This window comes from Phallusia mammillata, chromosome 2 (genome assembly GCF_965637545.1).
Source record: "Phallusia mammillata chromosome 2, kaPhaMamm4.hap1.1, whole genome shotgun sequence".
In the NCBI taxonomy this organism is placed as follows: Eukaryota; Metazoa; Chordata; class Ascidiacea; order Phlebobranchia; family Ascidiidae; genus Phallusia; species Phallusia mammillata.
In genome coordinates, this window is record NC_137253.1 from 26,115,092 (window position 1) to 26,136,449 (window position 21,358).

The window sequence follows — 21,358 nt, forward strand, 5'->3', positions numbered from 1 at the left end:
CATGAAATTTTTGTTACAGAGAAAATGCGATCATAGAAAAATAAATGTTGTGTTGAATAAAAAATCATTACTTGGGTACTTTTGAGCAGAAAACTCTGCATACAAATGACAATGGAGTCAATTGGTGAATACGAGTTCAGCAAATCGGACTTGATTGGCCATGGTGCCTTTGCCCTTGTCTACAAAGGACATCACAAAAGGGTATGTTTTGTATTAAAAGTTATGAAATACAACTATTAACTATTAATTTTTTTCACAATAACCATAAAGCCTAAAAACGTTAAGAAATATTTTAAACTAATAAATTTGATTGAAACTCTTATGTGTTTTCTTGCTACATTGTTTAAAACTATTGCTCAAACTATTACTCTGTTTTTAAATATCTGCATGTTGGGTTGATTGAGCTTCTATATTGGTCAATGCTTATGGCCATTGTCATTATTGTAATTAATGCAAGCCTAATTTGTTTTATGATAGCTCTTAAATTAGACATCCACCAATTAATTATTGTACAGATTTTTATAGGCCTTCTGTGACAGCTTTTCATTGTGTCAGTTAAACTGTGTTGATGAATATTAATAACATTACCATTGTGATGGTAATTATTTTAATCACAATATATTTGACAACAGAAAAAGGACAAAATCGTTGCAATAAAATGCATTAGCAAGAAGAAAGTTGGCCGTGCTCAAACTGTTCTAGACAAAGAAATTCAAATTCTAAAGGTACTATAGTGCATGGGTTATAAATAATTCATGATTATATTACGTTGGTTGTCTGTTTAAAGCAGTACTTATTTTCCAAATTTTTGTGGTGTAGGTGTATATTCTTCATAACTATTAGATTTCAAAACAGAGTTTAAAGTCAGGCTTCTTCTTTACTTGGAATTTCTTATCAAATCCAAATACACTTCTTCATTAAAAATAGTCAATAGAAGTAGTGACTGATCGGTTGAGTAATAATGACTGGCACATTGTTTCCTTGTAGAGCAGTAGCCGTTACCATCTATGCGTAATATCATGCAGTCTATACATGTATAGTGGTTTACTATATATTATTGTTTACTTACAGGGTCTTCAACATGAGAACATTGTCCAGCTGTTTGAGTGCAAAGTAAGCAACTCCTTACATAACAAAACACAACATTTTATACTTAACTTACCTTAGATTACATGCACAACTATTTCAAACTATTGTTTCAAATCATAAAGTAATAAAATGTTTTGCTATCCATGAGCTAAGTTATGAATAAGCAATAAAAAGCAACAAGACTTTTTTAAACAGTAAAATGTATGTTAAATAATACTTTTTTGTGTGTGCAGGAATCCTCTCAAAATGTATATCTGGTCATGGAGGTATGTGGCAGATGTAAAACAAAATTTTCATAAAATAGACAAACATATTTTTTTTACTGTTAACTTCCCTTAAGAAGTGGTACATAAAGTCAAGCAGCGGTGCTTTGGTGTGTGTTATGTAAACATTAACAGAAACATAAGCAACTAATGTTTGATTTGTGCACAGTACATGATTCATCATTGTTATTTTACTTAAACCTTGCAATGCAACACAACCTAAATTAACATTTACACAACAGAAAAAAAACATTTGTTGTGGATCTTGTTTAATAATGATACCAGTTTAAAAAATAATGAAGACCTGGCTTTGACAGACAATTTCTTGGCATTTAATAGCCTTTATTGTTTATTATATGGATTAGACTAATCCGTGTACTGTCTCATACAAAATAATTTGTAATCTGCCATAAAAACAATTTTACACTTTTTGCCAATGTGTGTATTGGGTGTACTTCAATGTCTGTCATTTAAATGTCTTTGACAAGTGTATTGTTGTGTGTTATAGTATTGCAATGGAGGGGATTTGGCAGACTATTTACAAGGTATGGGTGTTTGTTTTTTGGATTTAAACAGACCTTCTTTGTGTTGCAAACATCTGTCTGAATCAGAAGGCAAACATAAGCACAAATTGTGGCAATCAATAATTCAATGACAACCTTTTTTCTTTTCAGCCAAAGGTACCCTCAGTGAAGATGTGATTAGGATATTTTTGCGACAAATTATGTCAGCAATGGCTGCTCTCCACTCCAAAGGAATCTTACACAGAGATCTTAAACCTCAAAATCTTCTGCTTTCATACAAATCACAAAAACCACAGCCCCATGAAATTACTGTCAAAATTGGTAAGAATCAGCATATTGTTTGTGGTGTGTGATTTCTATAAAGAACAAGTATACAAATCACAAACACATATAGACAGGAGCATTTATTGTGATTGATGCAAAAAATTGGCATTGTAGCTTGTTTAAGTTATGCTGATTTGCTGCATCAACATTGTTCCCATACATTTTACTAAAAGAGCAACAGTTGTTGCAAATTTGCTTTGTCAGAGGAACCTGTTCAAATCAATTATGTGCCGAAAAATTGACAAAACTGCATTAACTTTTAACTTTTTATATATCTTGGATGACAATTTCAACATACTCAAATCGGTTTGTGTATTTCTTAATACAAACCACAGTCAAATATTGAGACCTTTTGAATTGCAGCTGATTTTGGATTTGCAAGATACCTCCAAAGCAACATGATGGCAGCCACACTTTGTGGCTCTCCTATGTACATGGTAAGTAATGTGACCTCCACACAAAGGTCACTGTTTACTGTGGAGGGTTGATTCAGATTGACAGAACAGATAGACCTTTGCTTGTGCCCAAAGGGACACTCCATTTAGTGGAACTCTAACTTTAGCCCGACAACAATACTTTTCACACTTGAAAACTTTTTACCTACTATTGCTTTTGTTTCTTAAATGGGCATTTCGTTTTTGGAAATATACTAGTAAACATTTAGATTCCTTTTTTCACGAAACAAACTAAATATGTTTGCAGCATTTTTTGTTTTTAACTCATGGTGCTATTTTAGACTAATTGCAGCAATGTTCTTGCAAAGCAACAGAATTTTCCTTGCTGCAGGCAATGTTATGCAATTGAATGCTGCAATGCTGTTGAGAATTATATTATTTGTTTATTTGCCTGCTAAAGCCTACATGCTTAAATTAGGCTTATCTTTATGACCATGCTGTATCTACTCTCTATTAAAGCACAATATAATTATAACACTCAGCCATAAAGGCATTACCATACAATTTAAAAAAAATGTGTTTTCTTGATTCACTGAAATATGTTTGTTTAAAGGCACCTGAAGTCATAACATCTCAACATTATGATGCCAAAGCTGACTTGTGGAGTATAGGAACTATAGTTTACCAGTGCTTGGTAGGCAAAGCACCTTTTCAGGTATGTACCAACTTTTACTGAAGAAAAATTATTAATACTTGACCAGCAATGTGAAATGCTTTTGCAGTAAAAACATTTTTTACATTTTCTTTAAAAAAAAAAATTCTAAGCATCCATCTTAGTTTGTCACCAAATGTCTGTAAAAAAATTAAACCTCTTTTTAATTTGTTACCTAGGCTAGCACACCGCAAGAGCTACGCAACATCTACGAAAGAAGTAGGCAGATAGTGCCAAGGTGTGTATTTCCAACAAATTACGTTTTACACCTTCCAATGTCCTGTGCCTGTTTCCTTACTAAATTAAAGTTACTAACACTTAAAAATTTATGCTGCCTCTTGAGTATCGGACCTCTAAATGACTGACACGCTTGTGCAATATGCTGTGATATGACTAAACAATGGGAAGAGGTGGCAGGGACGTATACGTCAGTCTGCATGTGACCGACGATTACCTGTGATGATGAAACACTTATGGTGCAGTTGGTGTGACCATTTGTTAAATCAAATCAGTTGGGAGTTGCTTATAGTCAGAGAACAGTAAGAAGCATTAATTTGAAAAGTTTGATCAGGGTTTAGTCTACCTGTTTAGTTTTATTATTGTTTTTTTTTTACCAGTTTTATTATAGACGCAATCTATGCAGTGTTAGTGTAATTAAACACCACATAGCAGAGCATTATATCACTATGATGTGAGGTGTTACCAGGGCTGCCAATGAGAATTTCAACAAAACCCAAGACTCACAGCAAAATAACCCAAGAATTTAAATGAAAACCCAAGAATGCAAAATGTGGTTAGAAATGCAATTAATTAGGAAATTTACTCGTTTCATTGACAAATATTTGACAATTTACTGTCCGGAAATGCAACTTTACAAACTGGTAGGAAATGGTCAATGCAAGCAAAGGGAATATTATGTTCAATAAAATATGCAGCAATCGCCAGTTCACTCTTGGCTGTTTGATGATCATCATCTGTTTTCTTTTTCATAAAATTAGTAATGTCTACAGCAGTGGTCTTCAACCTTTTTTTAAAGCGACCCCAATTTAAAAGAAAATTCAATCAGCATTTACATGCGACCCCATATTTTTCCGATTGGGACAAAAATGTTTCGAGTAATGCCGAAACTGAAACTATTTTCATGTAAATATGTCCCCATAATTTTCAAGTGAACTTTAAACATTAGCATTCAGCGTGCATTATTGCTCTAAATGTTAGATCCCAAAAGTTTTATTTAATTTGGCCAAGCTAGTTCGCATTAATGCCAACCAGTTTGCAGAAATCAGTAAATTTATGGACTTTTCCCTGTACCCGCTGTATTATTTTGGACACAACATGTCATTCATGGGGCTCTATTGCGTTACAATGGGTTAGAAAACTTGTGTTTGTATAGATTATTGCATCACAATGATTAGATTGTAACACGAAGTACCAAGCTATACTGCGAAACATGAGCAAAGGCCGGGAACTAGAACAAAAACGTACCGTTTTTTGGTAATAAATTTAAACGCCAATAAATTGAATTTATAGCGACCCAAAAAAAAGTTTAGGCGACCCCACTTGGGGTCGCGACCCACAGGTTGCAGACCACTGGTCTACAGTATATTTAAAAGTTTTAAAACTTCTTTGATGGTTCGCAGTTTTTATGTTTAACGAACATTGATCTATTTGCATTTTTAAGTGTAACGATTGCTTTCACTGTATACTTATCTAGAAAGAATTAAGGTCTAGAATAGAGAGAAAATAAAAGAGATGATAAAAGGGCCCAAACAGTGCAGCTACCCGAAAAACTTTTATCGTTAAAATAGTTCTTACATATATCTATTTCATCAATAAGACTCAAAACCCAAGAATTTTCAAAATAAAACCCAAGAACCCAAGACGTCAAGTAAAAACCCAAGATCTTGGGGCAAAACCCAAGCTTTGGCAGCCCTGGGTGTTACCCACAATTTTTGCTGGGGATTGTTATGGGGAATACCCTGGTTTATGCTTATGGGGTAAATTTATTTGTATTATATCACCTTGCATCATCTGTTTACTTTCAATCTAAGTGGCAATCATTTTGTGTCTTTGTACTTGTTATGCTATTGTTGTGCAGATCCTGGACAGATTTAGGTAGAATGTCATTGAAAAAATGTGTAGTTTAAAAACACAGTAGTAAGTTGCAAGTGTGACAAAACAGACTTTGATAATGATTTACTAAATGTTCTCAATGTTTTTGTCTAGAATTCCACCAGGGACTTCAGCTGAACTTAAAGATCTTCTGCTAAAACTGTTGCAAAAGAATATCCAAGATAGGATTAGTTTTCGTGACTTTTTCAACCATTCGTTTGTCGCCGGCATGTCGAAACAAGGAAAACAATGTAAGTTACTTATTTGATACCTAAAAAAACACACTTAGGCTTTTACAATTGTTTGCACAATATTGACTACTTTGCATCAAATTTTTTTACTCCTTACATTGTTGTGATGTAAAATACTGCGTGAAAAGTAAAACCAACCAAATTTATTTTTTATCTGTGCACTATACTAAAACTCATACAGTGTTTTTAGGATTTTTTTACAAATGTTTTAATGTTGAATAGAGTCTTATACATTTTATACACTGATTGAAATTTTAGCTTCACCAGTTCCTGTTCCCATCCGAATGCCGCAATCGGAATCAAGTCCCCTATCCAGTAACAATTCTGATCCACGGACTGTTATTCCTGTATCTCCAAAGGTCCGTACAACATCCATTTACAATATTTACTATCCACAAACAGGTATTTTACCTTTGTATGTCTTTACAGATGGGACAAAACAATTCACCAGCCGATGGTTCAGTTCTAACTATGTCTCTTAATAGCAATTCAAGTAAAGATTCAGAGGATTTTGTGATTGTATCTCACCCACTTGATGGTTCATGTAAGTATTTTGTTTGTAGTTACTTGACATACTACATCTTTGTGTGTATGTGTTCTGCTTAAGTTTTTCTTGACCTTTTGTTGAGAATACTTATGGTGGTTTATATGAGCATTAAGTGGTGGGCAATGACGTTTTTTTGTCAAAAGATTGAAAGAGAAATAATTTAGCCCAATTAGACACAAAAAGCAATATTCTTGCTTATCATATGTTTACAATTTCAGTCTATTCTGGTCAGTTATGTGCCTGTTTCATTTGGGATTTAAATTAGTTTAAATACGTTTGTGCTTGGAAATAATTCTGAAAACAAATATCTTTAAAGATCCTTTGCAAAAAAATATTATCACCAGGAAAAAAATAATACATGTTTGATCTGCAATTTGTGTGCATTACAGTTTTAAAAAAAGCCTTGGTTAAAAAGCAAAAAAATGTTTAAAAACTTTTGATTCAAATCATTGGCATACCTGGCATAGTGCAGATTAATGGCACAAACTACTTGACCTAATTTTACCATTTACCCACACACACGATAATTAATATCCGCCCAAAGTAGTATTTAGGCATTTATCCATGATGCAGACACATAGTTCTGCAAATACTTGGGGCCCATTAAGTTGCGTGCCGATACATCGAAACAGATGCTCATCATACCTTTAAACCTCAGTAGGCCCTTTGTTTGTTGTTATTCTAGGAAACTCTCCAGTCTGAAGTGGCCCTTGTCCTCTTGTTTGCCCCCCTAACCATTGTTACAAAACACACTTGACTTCTGTGTTGTTGATTTATTCACATTCTTTAACTTGATTTGTGCTTTGTTGTGAATACAATGTATAGGTTTTAGGAAATTTTTAATAGACAGTTTTGAAAGAGTGAAAAAAGCTATAATTTGAAGTGTGCTATAGATAAATGCAGTGTGATTTATTTTAGCGGACACCTTTGAGCCAAACAACAACCACAGCCATGGAAGACATCACAAGAAATGGGCAAAAACTGCAAGCGGAGGCAGTAACTCTGGTCGTAACAGTCCTCTCACTTTTGTCGCAACATCCCCTGTTCTGTCGTATGGCAGTCGACGTCGGTCACTTGCCACCCCTCCCCCTTCCACACCCCCCAGTTCGAGGAGAAACAGCCAAGCAACTATTTTAAGTGGAAGAAAAGGGTCTTCAAATGCAGTTCGTTATTCCTCATCCCCAGTTGAGGGCTCACGACGCTCCAGTCGTGCAGATTTGCCCTCACAACCCTCACCAACCCCAATTCCTGTTCCAACTCAGGTTGGTCAATTGAAGTTAAACGTTTTTACATTGTTTTTAACTCATTTTCATCAAAGTTTTTGTACCTAATGAAGAAAAACGGCTGGATACTGAACATTTTTACAAATTCTTTAACTTATGTTTTCTGAAAGTCCTAATCACAAAATAAAATACGAGTAGGCACAGGCTGTGAACACCAATTGGTTTTAGGTTGAGAACTTTGAAAAAATGGAACGCCGTCACTCACAGTCCAGTTTTGGAACACCTTCCCCTGGGACCATTGAAGGGAATCCCAGGTGTACCCAAGAACCTTCCCTCTCTCCACACACCCCTGATACTCCTTCGCCAAAGGATTGGTCACCCAAAGAGTTGCGAAGAAGAAGGTTATCAGGAATCAGCAAACCTGCCGAGTTTTCAACCATCTTGGAAAATCCTTTGGATGGTAAGTTGCAGAAATGCATCAAAGTCACAAGCTTCTTGATTTCAACTTTTGGAAACTTTTTGGTTTTGTAAATGTCTGTGATACTGTCTGAGGTTTTCTAGGAAAAGTTTAAACTGTATTAAAACTTGCCTTGGACTTCTATATCAAGGTCAAAGCAAGAGGTTAAACATGAGGATTGGGAGTATTTTTTCCCGTTTTTTACGATTGTAAATATATGACAATATATTGATACAAAACCTTTTTTAGGCTTGGGTTGATGCTTTCTATTAATTTGTCCTTAAAAAATCTGAAAATAATTGCACATTTTTCATATCAAAACCAATCGAATAAACAGTAGTATAGGTCAGATGTTGTTTATAGTAACTAGTAAATAGTATAGAACATTTAAAATAGAAATAAAAATATATACCCAGTCACCTTCCTGGTCTTTCTTTGTTTGAGTCTTTGCTGATCAATATGGTGTTGTTATGATACACAATACTGAATAATGGCTTGACTTGACTCTTGTTTCCAATACTAATGAAATTTGTTGCTATTTTATTGCAGAAAACAGCAATCCCTCTTCCAGAGGAGCAAGCTGCACGTCTGATTGTTGCACATCAACGCCAACTGGTCACGGTTCAATGAGCAAAGCACAAACTGTTCCAGATCTTGTGCAATATGGAAAACTGCATCATGTCAATGCAATGATGAGGTAAAATATGGACAAAAATTCTTTGGACTACAATTTGATTTTACATACTTTGTAAATACACTTAAACTGTTGAGCTACGATTTCTTAATGTTTTGATTGATTGTTTTTTGTCCAGGTGCCATAGTTCTAGCCGATTATCAGAGCAAGTTATGAGAATGTTATTCAACTCCAAACAAAATGCTGTGATAACTGGTGCCCCAAACGCACTATCAGCTGGGTATGTTGAATATTACATGCGTCTTAGATGGCTTTTGTTCATACTAAACTAAACACAAATGTTTTCATGTATAGAAGAATCCGGGTAATTGCATAATTTACCAAGCTTTTTGTGCACCAAACCCAGTGGTGGGATTCAGCCTGTTCGCACCGGTTCTGTAGAACCGTCTCACAAACTTTTATGAGATCAGCGAACCGGTTAGCATTACTGACTACTGTCAATGGCCTTTTTGTAAAAAACTGACTGAAAAATATGAGTTTTGTGATAGAATCGGCTGACAATAAAATTGAATCCCACCACTGACTATGCCCTATTATGTGGTTCATTAGTTGATTTTTTAACACATTGTTTGGTTGGGATCTATGATCCATATGTCATTAATGGATTTATCTGTACACAAACCCATTGAAATGTATTTAAATAGTAAAACAATGCAAAAATTATGCCAAAAAACAGCAAACTGCAAAATTAAACAAAACATATGCACATGCAGTAAATCAAACATAAATATTGCAATATTATGTTGACTTTAGGTTGGCACTTGGCTTGTCTCCAAATGAGATTGAGAGAATAAAAGCCCACTCTTCTTCGGACATAACGTCAAGCATTACTCCACCCAACTCCCCTCCAAGCCAACTTTCATTGATGAAGTACAACGGCTCAAAAAACCTTCTCCAGCCCCGCTTGAGCTTAACAGAAAAAGCCAAGCAGTTCATTGCAAATTCCCCACCAGGTGAACTCCCTAAAAATGCATTCATAGTGTGAGTTTGATTCAAAAATTGCAATTCAATAAAAAAGAAACTTACCTCTTTGTAGAAAATTCTCATCCTGGATTTTTTGTTGGAACTCCACCAAGACATCAGGATGAATCAGATTTGTCTACTTCTGATGATAACTATAAATATCAGTCAACTTTGTCAGTTACTCAGGTGTGTAGTTACATGAGTAAAACTGGTTTTAGCCAGGGTAATCATTAGACTTTTTTAAATTCCTTTTTTTTTAGACTGAATAACGTTTCTATGTATGTCATGACAACTTAAATAACTTTGGACCATGGCTTGGAAATGCATTTCATGAATCTTCTGTAAAAATTTTGCCTATTATGTTCAGACATTTTTTTTCAGACTTCACAAATGCTAAACCGTTTTCAAGCACTATTGTTCAAACTGGGTAGCAACATCTAATAACTGTTAAATTCCAAGATGTGCCTTTATTCAGCCGCTAAAGAAAAAAAAGCTTATGGAACATTTAAAATGTTTTTCAGAAATCACAAATGACGAGCAGTCTAGTCGTTCCCCCTTCTACAATCACAGAAGACACACTTCGATTTTATTGTCAACTTTCTTCTGCCATAACTGATGTTGCTGAACACCATGCTCTTCCTCTCGATACACAACTCATAGCAGGAGGTTTCCTAAGTCATTCTACCGTGAAACGACAACACGAAACATTTTCTGGCGATCCTTTGCACAATGTTACACAAGAACAAAGGTATAAATTGAGATTGTTATGCTCTTCTTGCTTGAATGTATAGTTCAGAATTTGGTTAAAGGGTAACAACACAATGGCAAAATGATGTTCTTTTTTTGGTGGGCATTTTTTTAATTTTGGAAAGTACAGCATCCAATATGGCATTTCCCATTAAAAAAGCACATGTGATAGCGAAACATGGCTATGTTATGTCGATTAGGTATATTTCATTTTATGGCTATTGGTTTAACGAGTGCCCTGTTTTCTTTTTGACATGATCTTAAAAGTGTTTACCCCTGATATTCCATTTGGCTTATGCATGCCGTGCAAACTTATTTTTCTCAATCTGTAAGTCCTGATATGTTTTCCACATTTGTGAAAACTTTTGTTGTTTGCAGGCAAGTAGAGCAGGTTTTGCTTCACCTCCGTTCAGTTCAAGTGCTTGCCACTGCGCTCCACACAATACGCAACAAAGTAAAGGCTGGTGATTTGAAACTAACCAACAACATGAAGCAGTGTGAGTATGCAATGTTGACAATTTTCTATAAATATGTGCTGTGAAGCTTAATGCTGGGTTATTTGTCCGGCTAATTTAGTGGTTTTCAAACAGTTTTGCATTTTCTTTAGCGGTTGTGGAGATTAACAAACAGTATAAAAGTTGTTGCCGAAAGTGTCAGGAAGCCAAGAAACAGTGCGACATGAATTCCTTGAAACATAAAAGCTTCAAATCAGCTGACCGGCTTCTTTACCACTACGCTGTCAATGATGTAAGTTGTCAACTTTCTAAAACAGATTCAAAGTGTGTACACCTGAAAAATGAGAAGTTTTTCTTTAAGTATGTACATCATGTACTTCCTTATTTGTACTCTGCCCCCAAAAAAGCTTAAGAAAAACTTTGTAAAACAATTCATTCTTATAATACACCGGACATGTTTTAGAAGTTAAACCTGTTTTACTTGCTTGAGAAGTTGCTGTTGGCCTGAAACTTAAGGCAGGCATACAGTGTCAAATTCAAGAAAGTATTTAGAAACTCTAGTAAAGGCCTCAATATATTTTCAGAATGGTAAAAAACAAATCTTTTTCGCAAAGGTAAACACACACACCTAGTGGTACATGTATCCTAGCTTGAAACCCAAATTAAACATTTCTTTTTTGTTGTTTTAGTGTCGGACAGCTGCGCTTGATGAAATGTTTGAAGGCAGCATTCAAAAGTGTATGACCAAATATCAACGTGCCCTTGTATTGTTTGAAGTTATTTCGTTGTGTGCCACTGAAAACTTGGACAAACAAAGACTTGCCAAATGTAAGTAAAGCAAGGTTTAACTCCCATACTTTTCTAATTGCATTCTTAGTTGAAGTTTGCCCATTCCCGTGAGCTAGTAAGACCATCCAGGTGCTGACATAATGTTACGATATTAGGTACTTAGAGAACAGGCTATACTTAAAAGAATGTAAATGTGGGGCCAATTTTAATAGTTTCTCTTTTAGTATTTTATAATAGAAACAGCAATTTAGATAATATTGTTTCTTTGCTTTCAGACAAATCAAACATTGAGCATAGGCTTCGACATTTGGAGCGCATCTGAACATAGTCACTGAGAGTTTTGTGCTTACAGTAACAGTGATGCACATGTTTATGTGTACTGCAACAAAATGTGTACCGTTATCAATCATATTCACACAGAAAATGTAAATCCTGTGTCCAAGCTGTGCTGTAAGGCCGGCATTGTTTTCGTTTTTAATTTTTTCTTTTTGTGGTGTCACATATCTGCTTTTAGTTTTCTACTCAGATGAATATTTTTAAATCAAAAATATTACAAAAAATAAACTATTACAAAGAATTGGCATTTAAAAATGCATATTGGTTTTAAAAAAACAATGTTCCTATAGCCCATTTACAATTCGTTGCTTTTTTGTGTGTTTTCTGTTGCTTGGTGATTGCTGTGTCAAAATTATTGGAAAGATAAGAAATGCAGTACAAAGGAAACAAAATTAAAGAGTGCAAATTTGATCCTAAATTCAATGTATCAGAAAATTTCAGTGTAAAGCACTAGCACTAAATGTTATGTTCCTGTTTGTAAACTTGTACAATTTTGTGTCCCTGTCTTTACCATATGATGTGTTGCAAAAAAACCTCACTGGTGTGCTCTTCGTTTATGTATTTTCTTTGATTTTATCGCCACTACTATTTTACTATTGACCTTTAAATGCCTAATACGTGGCCTTGCCCTCTTTACCTTATGACTTATGATATGGCGCTTCAGATTTTAAACAATGGTAACACCGAAATTTTTATTTTGTGTCAACCAAATTAATGAACCAATTACTTAGCTGAGAAGTTGCTATTCCAAAACTTGTTTCTGACATTATAAATAAGTTCTCATGCTCATATCTTGCTCCTGTGGTCTTGCCTGTGCTTAATGCCACTATTGTGTTGACCTGTGGTGTTTGTTCCAGTTGTCGGTTGATAATCTTTAAACTACTTGCCCCACCAGGTTTCAGTCTATGTGTTTGCCCCAAGGTGTGGTTTAATTACAACAAATAATTAATTACTTTTTCCCAGTTTTAGGATGGCATTGGTCTTGTTGACTTTAGTTTCTTCTTCACAATGATCACTGTTGTATAGTTTGTTCATTTTTGAAAATACAAAAACTTTAGTACAAAATTGCTGTTGTGTTTGTTGTAGTCGAAACGGCCAAAAATGTGTCACCGTCATTTTCGTCAGTGCACTGCCTGAATGTATATCTCTTGAGTAAGTCTGGCAGAAAGATGCCCACATTACTAGTCTGTTAGATTATAATCAGTGGTGGGATTCAGCCGGCCCGCACCGGTTCTATAGAACCGTCTCACGAAATTTTATGAGATCAGTGAACCGGTTGGCATTACTGGACTTTTGTGACAGAACCGGCTAAAAAATATGTCTTTTGTGATAGAACCGGCAGACAAAAAATTTGAATGCCACCGCTGATTATAAACATTTTCTCTGTTCAATTTTTTTACATGGTTAAGCTGGTGAATGTTGATCTAGTTCCACTAGTAAAGGAGCAAGAGTGCTTATTGCTCAGGCACACATAAATGGTCAAGGCGAGATCAGAACCCATAAACTTGTGAACACAAGGATAATGCCCTAACCATTAAGCCATCTTGGACGACTTATCTATGCCATTCAAAACAAATCAGGTTAGCTGTATTATTTACTAGGTGTAAATATAAACTATTTTCCATCCTGGGCCAAGGAAAAAGGGATATACTGTCATGCAATTCATATTATATTAGGATACTGGACCCACTATTGTGGAAAGTAAACCATGCAAAAAAGTTTTTGTATGCCCTGGTTACAAAAGTGGCTATTGATCACCAAAAGTTAATTAAACCACCTAATGACAGTGGTGGACACGCTAGGATCAAAAATATGTCAAAGCACTTTTGACCATTATGTCAAATCTATACCTGGACAAAATAAGATAATGCCTATGATTTAGTTAATGTGAGAAGTTGCAGAAACTTGTTTAGAATGAAGTTTAAAATGAAAGGCCTTAAAAAGTAAGACATTTGTGTCACTAAATTAACCTTTGTAAGTCCAACAAAAATGTTCTCCAACTGTTTATGTGTCCGGGCAGAAGTAAGTGTTCAAGAAGGGCCACTAGGTATATCATTTATTGTTCACACTGTTAGATCATAGTTTACCAAAACCAAATAGTATTCTGTGCACAGAAAATGTACAGACAGTGTACTGCCTACACAACTTCTTATTGTAGTTCAGGACTCCTTTCATAAATGTATCAAGTTTGTGGACCCCACATGCAATTAGCCCCATTTAAAAGCTGGACAATCCTTTGAAGTTTTTACATTATAAAGGATCATTAAAACCATCTTCAACCACAAGGTTGGGGACCACAGGCTTAGTGGTTGATAAATGCACATTTTTTTAGGAAATCCAATTGGGTTACTTGCAATGGCTAAATTTTAAAAAGCGTAACCTTTTCCACACAACAATGGCCATTGGCAAGTCAGCTTTTTTATTAATTGGACATCACAAACAACACACACAGAGTCACACGCGGCTGGAAAAAAACGCAAGCTATAATACAGAGTACCAAAAAAATAAATAGTGGGTGATGGGATCGTGCAAGCACTAGCAGCAAAATGCACAGAATCGACAATTAAAGCTGATACATTGGAACACTTTCTAGCGTTTAAGGCATAAAAGCAAAATGCCAAGCATTTAAAGTACAAGGTCATAGTAAAGTTTGATTGAAATTTCATGAGTACTACTAAAATAATAATGTTGTATTAGGATTCTGTAGCCTATTTGAAAATCTGTAACGTTCATATTTGAAGTTCTTAACCTCCAAAATTAATAGTTTCATTTAACATTCAAACACAACTATTAACCATTCAAAGAACTGCTGACATCCCCTACATATTGTACAATAGAGGTGAAGACTTGAATTTTAAACATTCATTAGAATTTGCAACCACTGGTCTTAATCTGTTATAATAGAAAAATACCTAGAAATTTATGGAAACCAAATCATACTACAACTTTGACAAAAAACATCAATACTAATTTTACCAAACTACTACTCAACAATTATTAGAATATGCCAAAGAACAATCAAAACATTTAACATGCATTAGTTTTGTCACCAGAACTAAGAAAAGTATTAAACATTCTGAAAAGAAGTATTATACATTCTGATGCTGTATATGGCTGCAAAGAAAATGCTACACTACAAAAAAACATGGCAACAAGCAAGCACAAATTATCAATAGGCAAATTGAGTTTATAGTGTGTGAATGCTGCTTTGAATGCGGATTGGATTTATGCAACTAAATCAGCTGCTCAAAAAACAACCCAAATGTTGGGCAATGCCGCTTATGTACAGATTTATTTCACTGTGTTGAGAGTATTGTACACCTCAAAGTCAGACAAAGACAGAATTTTAAACATCATCAATAAGGTTTAAAAAAAATTCTTAAGTGTTATAACTACAAGGTATACAAGATAAATGTTTTTTTAGTACTTGTTTTCAGATTCCGTTGCAAAGAACCGATTTATTTTTTACTATAACTTGTGGAACAGGGATGCACAACACGCAATCCATGGGCCAAATTTGGCCTTCCATTGATCAAAAATGGCATATGCAACGTGTGTTTAGTAACTATAACATGCTAAAAATTTATGGCCTTTTATGAAATGCATCTATTCTTCTTGAACACGGATATATCAATTAGTTACTTAAAATATTACAAGCAATTAGTTGAACATGGTGCAGGACTAGACCAGTGGTTCTCAATCTTTTATAGATCGTGCCCCCTTCAATTATCCTTGACAACCAGTGGCCCCCCTTAAGACATAACCCTCAGGTCCTGTGCCAACTGACAACGTTAGATATATTAAGACATAGGCCCTGTGCACCTTAACACGGACAGCACCTATGTTAAACGATATTATATGGCCATGAAATTAGGTGAAATGCCGAATCACTAAAATAGGTTAGGCTTAAAATCTCTTGGCGAGTGTTTCTAGTGACCCTGGGGAGCTGAGGGCCCGGCCTTGAACCACTGGACTAGACTATACATTAAATTTTGGCCCGGCGATGTTATTTGAGTTGTGCACCCCTGCTGTAAGGGTAAACCAATAATGGTTTTGACATAACAGTCACAATTATAAAAGTAATTTACATTTAGATAGAGTTTCTAAGGAGTTGGATTGTGAAACCAGACAATTTCCCTGAACTTTTACCTGGCTAGCGTACAGTGTGTGGAGTATAGCAACAAGCACAGTGCTATGTTGGTGTCAGAATCATGGGTGTGAACTGTTTACAGACCCAGCGATCAAGCATTTGTGCATAGGAGCTAATGAAGCCTAATTTACAGCCAGTTTTGAACTTCAGTGACTGCTATTTCTACATGCAAAGAACGTGGCATAGAAAATTTGTCAGCAAACAAGGTCTTTGTGAGTGAAACTTTATACAAAACTGAAAATGGTTGGTGGTGGCCAGCAAAAAATTGCACCACAAAATTTCTGACTAGGAAATGTAAGGTTTTTAAAAATTATCTAGAACTCTCCAACATGACTGTCTCATTCAGTAAAGGACCAAAATTTTTAACTATCGTTTTCTATTAAAAAATGAAAGGTTTTTTAACACATCAAACTGGCATGACCGTGTCAATCCATTTAGTGAAGTTTTGTTTTTGAACATACACAACTACATATTACACATGTAAACCTAAAGTTTTTGAAATCAATATTCAACACCGGTTCAACAATGATGCCAAAAAATGTAGGCACTTGAAAAACATTCGTTCTCCAACCAAATTGATCACAGTAACATCTCTACTGACACCAAGTGTTGAAAGTACACCAAACACTGTGAACTGAATGACAATCATACGTTGTTGTGAACTCCAAATACGTATTTCTGTGCAAAGCCTGTGTTGCATAGAAGGCCAACTGATATCTTACTCACAGGCATAAGGGGCTGGCTCCACCCAAGTAGCCAGACCTTGCGTTGCCATTTCTTGATTTATGAGCATCACCTAAACAAAATGGTAGAATGCCATGAAGGATATCAACACATTTTGCCTTGATAAAATGTTTTTTTAATTGGTTTTTAAATCCTGGTAACTTGTTTCTGGGAATCATTCCCTGTTCTAAATCAGTTGACAATCACTATTTGCTTTTTCTAATTTTAATCCCTTTTATTGGCCTTTGCACACACTGAAGACGCTTTTTTAGTGAAACATACTGTTTTTTTATCAGATTATAAACCGATTTTAACCTGGAAATAAACTGGTCCCAACTTGTAATAAAAACTTAGTACTTAAGTAACTTAAAATTACAGAAACTAGTTTTTGAAGCAATAGTAAAACATGCGGAAAGCACTGCAGTTATTAAAACTTTTTACAGCAAACACTTTTGCACAGCTAAACCTGCTGCACTAGTTTTATGAAAAACAGTTATGAGCAGTGGTTCTCAAACTTTTTTATTGTCGGGGCCAAATGGTATTTTTTAAGTGTGTAGGGAGCCGCAAAAAAACGAAACCTTGAGAAAATCACTAAAGATTATTACTTTGAAAGCTAAGATAGCAATGTTTGGTGGTTTTCTGAGGGCTGGTGCGAGCCGCAAAGTAAGTAGTTGGGAGCCGCATGCAGCCCCGAGTTTGAGAACCACTGGATAAGAGACTGATTACCATTTGTATTACATGAAAACACAACATAAGAATTTTCACGGCTTCAAAAACGACAGCAAAATAAAACACTTTTGTCCTAGGATGGTGTTTGCACAGTGATAAAAGCTCTCAAGTTTAAGCACACACAAAAGTTAGTTAGTGTTTTTTCTACCTTATTAGGAAGGCATTTGAACAAATGTATGCGAGGATGTCCATCACTTCGATAACCAGTAACCCTAGCTTGGAAACGGCCATCTTGTAACAATTCCTGCAACTTTTTGACAGAATCTTCACAAAATTTGTTGTCTACAAATAGGGTAACTCATTAGTGGAAAATATGTGTAAAAAATCAGTTTTTGACCACAAGACAGTTTAAGCTACACAGCAAGCTTACCTTTAGGTGGAGAAATATTATCCATATAACATTCAGTTGCTTGAAACGGCAAGGTTACAAAATCAGCACTGAAAAAAATGAATGTATGTATTAGCTAAACTGAGCAATGACATGGGGACAAAACCAAATGCATTACCGAATTTGCTTTAGTGCTTTTACAGTGACTGTAGCATAACCCCCATAATCCATAAATCTTATAGTAACTTCCTCAGTTTCTTCAAAAAACTGCACAATCTGAGCACGATACCAAACGCCTTGCTGTTGAACGGCGCATATCAAACCAACTATACAAAAAACAAAGGCATGTGTTACAACAAATAAAGGAAATTATAGGATTGCATACCTTGTGTGAAACAAAAAATCTTAAACCAGGATATAGCGACAGAAGTTAAAAATCAAGAGGTATAATTGCAAAAGGTAGTTATACAGGAAAATGTTGTAACTTATTGTGAATATTAAACCTAGATTATTGTGTCTTGTTTGCTTGTCACTGTAAAAAACATAGTTTACAATTGATAAAACTTGTTACATGCTGTAAAACAAACATCAAGTAGTGTAGTAGATAAGCCATACTACATTCAAACAAACTGGGCCACAAGCAAACATTTATAGCCACAAAAGTGCTATGTATGATAAACTAGTGGTAAATATGGAAACAAGGGTGTTTGCAAAAAAATAGGATACCTTGAACTGGATGTGGCACATCTGGTGTGGAAGGTTCAGAGTAACACATTGACATTGCCCTTTCCAAGTTAGCCAGTGAATGAAAAGTGGGATGTGTGAACTGCTGCACGAACACACAATCTACGTCGGCTATTGCAGACACCAGCACTTCAATGGTGACACCGTCAGGAAGGCGCAACTGGAAAACAATAAATGGCCTTTAGATGCACTTTTCCGTAGTTAAGGCACTTAACATATAATTTGAAGGTAAACAGAAAAATGATACACTTTTTATTTGTTTGCAAGCCTTGGTCTGTAACAAAACCTGTGTCATGTAACATCAAATTAATTGATTTTAAAGGAAGTCAAGGACTGAAGCATCCTGTGATAGAGCAAAATCCCCCAACTCTTACATGCAGAATGCACGTGCAGCACAAGCAGAAATCAGTCATGTCATGCTAACAACATATACATAGGGTAAAGGCAATAAGAGATTAAATTACACACTGATAGTAACAATAATGCTTAATGCTTTTCAGGTATATAGATGACAAATAAAACTAAGTTACCTGTGAAATATTAGTGACTGGGTACATCATTGGGGGTGGTGTATTCAAGGGTGACATTGCTGAAGAGTTGGGTGATGGAATTATCATATCCTTGGTGTCGAAATGATTTAGTGAAATGTCTGTAAACCTTCGCTTTATACGACTAACACAGCTCTCTATTTCAGTTTGAGTACCTGCAAAAATAATTGAAATCTACAACTCGCCTTCATATAGGGTGTTAACAGGAACATATCAATTGCATGGTTATTAAGAAATCCAGTAAAACACATGGAATATGTACTAAAAAAGGAACAAACTTCTTTAAGAAACAGGTTTCTAGCTACTTACCACAAATTTGTAACACTTGTATATCATCTCTCATCGGTGCTTCATGCACATAAACGTCAGCACCAGAATCCTGTTTCAACTGTTTTATATTTCTGCCCTGTTTTCCAATTAGTAAGCCTACTCTTTCCTGTAAAGAAAATCATACAATTTTTTTAGGAATTACCTTCAGCAAAATGTGTACACAAACACATGCATATACTTACTGAAGGAAACTCCACAAACACCTCAATGCTATCATTGGTTTCCAGTGTATTGCCATCCAGGGAGTGCAATGCGTGCGGTCGCATAGACTTTTTGCTTTTTGTGCTACTCTCATCACTGGTTTCTTCCCCAGACTCACACTACAAATCAGTCAAGAGTATTAATTATAAATCAGCACACCAGGTTATGTTTTTTCCCTAGTTTTTGCTTGGCTCTAGCAATATGTAAAAACCGAGACATAACCTTTGCATGGGCAAACATGCAAATAATGATATTTGTCAAATGCCATCAGGCAAATGCCACGGCTTGATTACTTTCATGATCTTATTAGCTAACAATGATATGCCTCAATCAAAAAAAACTTCAATCGTTCCCTGAAGGTGCAATAATTTAAGAAAATATTTTTTGACTTGCTACACAAAGACTTGCTGCTTACATTGCTGTTGGTGTGCCACCCGTTTGTGCAGACTTCCTTGCCCGTGTTCACTGTTTCAACTTTGTAGCATTCACATCCACTGTCTTCGGACCCATTTACGTCCATGCTTTCAGCAACTGCTAATACAGGCTTGCTATTATTGTTGTTGTTGGCATTGACATCTACATCTTTTTCACAGGCACTGTCATCCTCTTCCAAACATAAAGTATCATCTGCATTTTGAGAGTTATCTTCAGAAGACAACGGGGTATCAGAGCTTGAAACTTCTAATTTTTCCTGCTCTAACTCAATGTCATTTTTCACAGTTGGTTCTATGTAGGCCTCTTTTGAGACAGTTTTATCAGTAGTGATAACATCAGATACCAAATTGGGTTCAGCAGCATTATCACCCATTTCTGGCTTGCTTATGATACCTTCTGCCTCACACTGTATCTCAAGACTTTCTGGAGTTTTTGAAATAGCGCCCTGGGACACTTCACAGCTGTCTTCTGGAGTGACTCTTGGACTGCTGTTTGTATTTAACAAACATTGTTCAGTCTCAGAATATTCCACAGCCACAGTTCGTTCCAGGTCTTTATCTTCATCACTTTTTAAGTCAGGACTGTCAACAACCTTATTGTCAAATAAAGTCACAGTTTTAAAGTCTTCAACTAATTTTGCATCATTGTCTTGATTTGGTTTCACATTGTCAATAGTTTGCTCCTGTGCCAAAGTGGTTTTAGAAAATGCCGCAGTATCAGAAGTTTCTAAACTGATATTTTCTTCTGGTGAACCGATTTCATCAAATTCTGTCTCTGCTTCAGACATTGCCGACAAAAGTCCTGGATTAGACACTTCCCTATGCAGGTCATCATCCAACAGCAAACTGTCATTCTCTACAGTTTCGTCCTCCGTGGCTTTGATCAAACCCTCTGATTTTTTCTTTTCTGTGCCTTTATCTTTCGATGATGATGATGATGATTTTTTGTAGATTAACCAACACACAAGCAATGCCACCGGAATGGTGGTTGCAGTGATTATCAGGTGTGACTGTTGCCACTGCTTCATGTTGCTTTGGGAGTTGAAAGAAATTAAACACAACTCAGCACAAAACCTATCACTAACATCTTACACAAACATACTTCTTATAGCTGCATTAATCACATTGACCTTTACAAAAATACAAAACAACTTTATTTCTTGTCATAATCTTAAACAGGCTACAAGCATACTTTTTACGTTTATACAAAACCTTAAAGTTATGGTCAATTTTCAAGTTAGCCTATTTAACAAGCAACAATTTTCACAAAAACACGTAAATGGATGCCAT

The 21,358-nt window shown here is 35.5% G+C and overlaps 2 protein-coding genes across 2 annotated transcripts; one reads left to right on the top strand and one right to left on the bottom strand.

The window, feature by feature from the left end:
* LOC145212804 (serine/threonine-protein kinase ULK1-like) lies at positions 1-12,946 on the top strand. Its single transcript, XM_080081056.1, has 23 exons — positions 1-201; positions 633-725; positions 1,072-1,113; positions 1,323-1,355; positions 1,861-1,897; positions 2,027-2,197; positions 2,564-2,637; positions 3,209-3,310; positions 3,487-3,545; positions 5,534-5,670; positions 5,929-6,029; positions 6,100-6,214; positions 7,136-7,479; positions 7,669-7,900; positions 8,447-8,594; positions 8,710-8,811; positions 9,345-9,544; positions 9,628-9,740; positions 10,076-10,302; positions 10,680-10,798; positions 10,909-11,048; positions 11,446-11,584; positions 11,821-12,946. Exons 1-23 carry the CDS (start codon positions 106-108, stop codon positions 11,865-11,867), a joined length of 2,871 nt encoding a protein of 956 aa, XP_079937182.1. The 5' UTR covers positions 1-105; the 3' UTR covers positions 11,868-12,946.
* A 1,333-nt stretch (positions 12,947-14,279) lies between these two features.
* On the bottom strand, positions 14,280-21,219 carry LOC145212812 (uncharacterized). Its single transcript, XM_080081068.1, has 9 exons — positions 20,050-21,219; positions 19,616-19,753; positions 19,413-19,539; positions 19,086-19,258; positions 18,538-18,715; positions 17,990-18,137; positions 17,854-17,921; positions 17,632-17,765; positions 14,280-16,827 (listed from the first exon to the last, which is right to left on the bottom strand). Exons 1-9 carry the CDS (start codon positions 21,094-21,096, stop codon positions 16,750-16,752), a joined length of 2,091 nt encoding a protein of 696 aa, XP_079937194.1. The 5' UTR covers positions 21,097-21,219; the 3' UTR covers positions 14,280-16,749.
* Between the last annotated feature and the right edge of the window lie 139 nt (positions 21,220-21,358).

Coding starts and splice junctions, on each gene's coding strand:
- LOC145212812 (XM_080081068.1), bottom strand. CDS start 21,096: ATGAAGCAGTGGCAACAGTCACACCTGATAATCACTGCAACCACCATT. Junction 19,540..19,615: donor TGTTTGTGGAGTTTCCTTCA/GTAAGTATATGC, acceptor TTTTCTTTACAG/GAAAGAGTAGGCTTACTAAT. Junction 18,138..18,537: donor TGTGCCACATCCAGTTCAAG/GTATCCTATTTT, acceptor TTTTTTGTATAG/TTGGTTTGATATGCGCCGTT.
- LOC145212804 (XM_080081056.1), top strand. CDS start 106: ATGACAATGGAGTCAATTGGTGAATACGAGTTCAGCAAATCGGACTTG. Junction 3,546..5,533: donor AGTAGGCAGATAGTGCCAAG/GTGTGTATTTCC, acceptor GTTTTTGTCTAG/AATTCCACCAGGGACTTCAG. Junction 8,812..9,344: donor CCAAACGCACTATCAGCTGG/GTATGTTGAATA, acceptor TGTTGACTTTAG/GTTGGCACTTGGCTTGTCTC.